Source organism: Vigna radiata, chromosome 8, assembly GCF_000741045.1.
Source record: "Vigna radiata var. radiata cultivar VC1973A chromosome 8, Vradiata_ver6, whole genome shotgun sequence".
Lineage (NCBI taxonomy): Eukaryota > Viridiplantae > Streptophyta > Magnoliopsida > Fabales > Fabaceae > Vigna > Vigna radiata.
Genome location: NC_028358.1, coordinates 42,515,121 through 42,518,678, shown reverse-complemented (window position 1 = coordinate 42,518,678; position 3,558 = coordinate 42,515,121). Strand labels below are relative to the sequence as shown.

The 3,558-nt window shown below is 32.5% G+C and overlaps 1 protein-coding gene across 1 annotated transcript; it reads left to right on the top strand.

The window, feature by feature from the left end:
* The first annotated feature begins 582 nt into the window (after nt 1–582).
* Nucleotides 583–2,377, top strand: LOC106769805 (gallate 1-beta-glucosyltransferase-like). Its single transcript, XM_014655571.2, has one exon. The coding sequence runs from the start codon at nt 766–768 to the stop codon at nt 2,203–2,205; it is 1,440 nt and encodes a 479-aa protein (XP_014511057.1). The 5' UTR covers nt 583–765; the 3' UTR covers nt 2,206–2,377.
* The last annotated feature ends 1,181 nt before the right edge of the window (nt 2,378–3,558 follow it).

Sequence of the window (3,558 nt, the reverse complement as noted above, 5' to 3'; positions counted from 1 at the left end):
TATATTTATTAATACAACACTTTTAATTTTTATTAAAATTACTTTCTGTACTATGTAAACTATCACTTAAAAAAAATTAATAAAATGAAAATAATTTTAATGTATGAAATAAATGATAAAATACTTTATTAATAATATAATAAATATAACTCAAATAATTTTCAATTTAGTAAAGTATTATAAAAAACATTAAAAACAATACACAGCTGTACTCACGGGTTTTAAACTTACATTAAAATTATTCTTTATGGTTCTACTATTCAAAATAGCCTTGTATGACATAGGGGTAAAATATTGAAAAAGAAAATTTTACATGTGTACTAAATTATAGTAGATAAAAATACTCTTATATATTTTGAAAAATATTTAAATATTTTTTATTCTCAAAATTAAAAAAATCACAAAAACCTTTATTCACTTCTTTCATTGCTTTCAATCTTTTTTTTTTTTTCATCTCTCTCACTCAATATTTTATGTTGAAAAAACAAAAAATACTTGTGGTTAAACGATTGTATTTTTTATAACTATTTTTTATAGATATTTTTTTTTAAATGAACGTAAATGTCTTGTCCCTTACCATTCTACGTCCTTTCAACATCGATTAAAAAATAATATACTGTACTTCTCTAGATAAGGTGCCTGTGTATTAACACCGCGTTGCAGATGGGTGTTAGCCAGACCACCTGTAACACTTTTTCCTCCTATTTAATCGCTGGGTGCTACAGCTGTATATACTAAATAAGGAATACAAAAACTGAGTGAAATATGGACTCCGAAGCTACCATTAACGTGCTCATGGTCTCCTACCCAGGACAAGGTCATATAAACCCTTTCCTTAGACTTGCAAAGCTCCTTGCTGCTAATGGTTTGTTTGTAACGTTCTCCACCACAGAAATCGCTGGCAAACAAATGCGAACTACAAACAACATAACTCACAAATCAGTCACTCCAATTGGCAATGGTTTTCTCAAGTTCGAATTCTTTGAAGATGGTGGCATGACGGATGTTGACGCTGATGGTTCCAAGTTGAGAAGTCTCACTGACTTCAGTGCTCAGGTTGAGCATTTTGGGAGACAATATGTTTCCCAAGTCATCAGGGAGCATGCCGAGGCAAACCACCCTATTTCATGCATCATAAACAACCCCTTTGTTCCATGGGTTTGTGATGTAGCTGCCGACCATGGTATTCCTTCTGCCGTCTTATGGGTTCAATCTGCTGCTGTCTTAACAGCTTACTATAGTTATTTCCACAAACTGCTACCGTTTCCTTCTCAAGCCGATCCTTATCTTGATGTTCAATTGCCTTCTGTAGTCCTTAAGTACAATGAAGTTCCGGACTTTCTGCATCCTTTTAGTCCATATCCAGAACTAGGGACGGTCATACTGGAACAGTTTAAGAACTTATCCAAGCCATTCTGTGTGCTGGTGGATAGTTTTGAGGAACTAGAAAGTGATTACATAAACTATCTTTCAGAGTTTGTGAATATAAGACCCATTGGTCCTTTGTTCAAGATCCCAACAGCAACAGACACAAGTGATATCCGTGGTGATTTTTGGAAGAGTGATGATTGCATAGAGTGGTTGAACTCAAGGGCAGAGGCATCTGTGGTGTACATCTCCTTTGGGAGTATCGTGTGTCTGCCGCAAGAACAAGTGACGGAAATTGCACATGGATTATTGGACTCTCAAGTCTCGTTTTTGTGGGTTCTGAAACCACCTTTTGAGGAGTTTGGGCTCCCGCCTTACGTTCTTCCTGATAGGTTCTTGGAGGATACGAAAGAGAAGGGCAAAGTTGTGCAGTGGAGCCCACAAGAGAAAGTGTTGGGTCATGTTTCTGTGGCATGTTTTGTGACACACTGTGGTTGGAATTCATCGATGGAAGGTGTGGCATTGGGAGTGCCGATGTTGACATTTCCTGCATGGGGTGATCAGGTGACAAATGCCAAGTTCTTGGTGGATGTTTATGGGGTTGCCATTAAACTGGGTTATGGGCAGGCTGAAAAGAAACTTGTGAGCAGAGACGAGGTGAAGAAGCGCTTATTGGAAGCAACGGTAGGGCCAAAAGCAGAGGAGTTAAAGGAAAACGCGTTCAAGTGGAAGAAGGCTGCAGAGGCCGCAGTAGCTGTGAATGGTTCATCTGCCAGGAATCTTGATGCATTTCTCAAAGACATAAAAGAAGGTGGAGCTGTTAGTATCAATAAATGATGCTTCATGAAGAAAGTATTGTGGGGTGGAATACATAAATAAATTATTAAATGTCCCTCATAAATGAAAGCAAAAGTTAATTAACTTGGCCCACTCTTCTTACCTAGTACCAGATTATTGTCTCTGTACTTATTATTTCGAACAATCAATGAATTTTCATAAACTATAATTCTCATAAAACTATCTCTCAAAAAACACATTCATAGTAACTTGATACATCCTTAATTAGTACATGACTTTTTCTTAATTTTGCTTTCTTAATTTTTCTTTTGAAAGTTTCACATGGATTTGAGTGAATATATAAGGCTATTTAAGTGTATATAAATAAATGTAAATTTTACTCTACAAACCAATTTTGTGAAGCTAAGTTCGGTTTAACTTTTACTTTTAACCGTTAACACTTAATGTAAAAATCCCTGCAACAAAATTCCCATCCAAAGTCTTTATCTTTGGAGGGTTTCCCTTGATCAGATGAATTAAACCTTTAGCCAATGAGATTTCATATCTTTAGGACAAGGAAAACTCATAAACTTTATCAGTTTAAGATGTTGAAAAAACATACTTAATCCTTTTAAAAATTATGTTTAGATATTTTCGTTTTATAAAACTTAAATGTAAATGTCAGTAACTTAATACTAAACTATGTCATTTCAAATCCAGTTATATTTTAAAGAAAAATTGGTTATATTCAACTATAAGCAAACATTTAAAATTTTATAAAATCAAGTTTCATTACGTGTAAAGTAAATTTCATTATTTCATTGTCATGCTCACATGAAACTAAATAAATTTTGATATAATTTTTTGTTTGTAATAATATAGTCAACATCTTCGTTACGTGGTGGTTGTCCTTGCTACTTACATTATTTGACAGAATGTTTCACACTTATCTTGTTTGTAGTATTTCTCTGTAATGTTTCACACGTATCTTGTTTGTTTGTAGTTTTCTCTGTAATTATGCTTTAAAATGTAAATATATGCTATTAAAATTATGAATACAAATAGTATTTAAAAAGTTTTGGTCTGTAAAAGTTTACTTTATTAATGATAGAAATTATAAATAAAATAAAAAAATTAAATTTTTATAGCTGTAGAAAATCTCAAAAAAATATATTTATTTAAAATAATATTGTATAGAAATGATTAATATATCATTGAGAAATAAAGAAAATATATTATATAGTTTTAACAGCATGAATTATAAAGAAAAATGGATGGACATTATTGGAAGAAAGTATTTATAAACTATCTCATTTTCAAAATATGAAATGATGTTCACTGATTGGTCATGGAAATGTGGCTGTGAAACACACCAAACATAATCTTATCATGTATAGCTTATAGATAACTCCA

Coding starts and splice junctions, on each gene's coding strand:
- LOC106769805 (XM_014655571.2), top strand. CDS start 766: ATGGACTCCGAAGCTACCATTAACGTGCTCATGGTCTCCTACCCAGGA.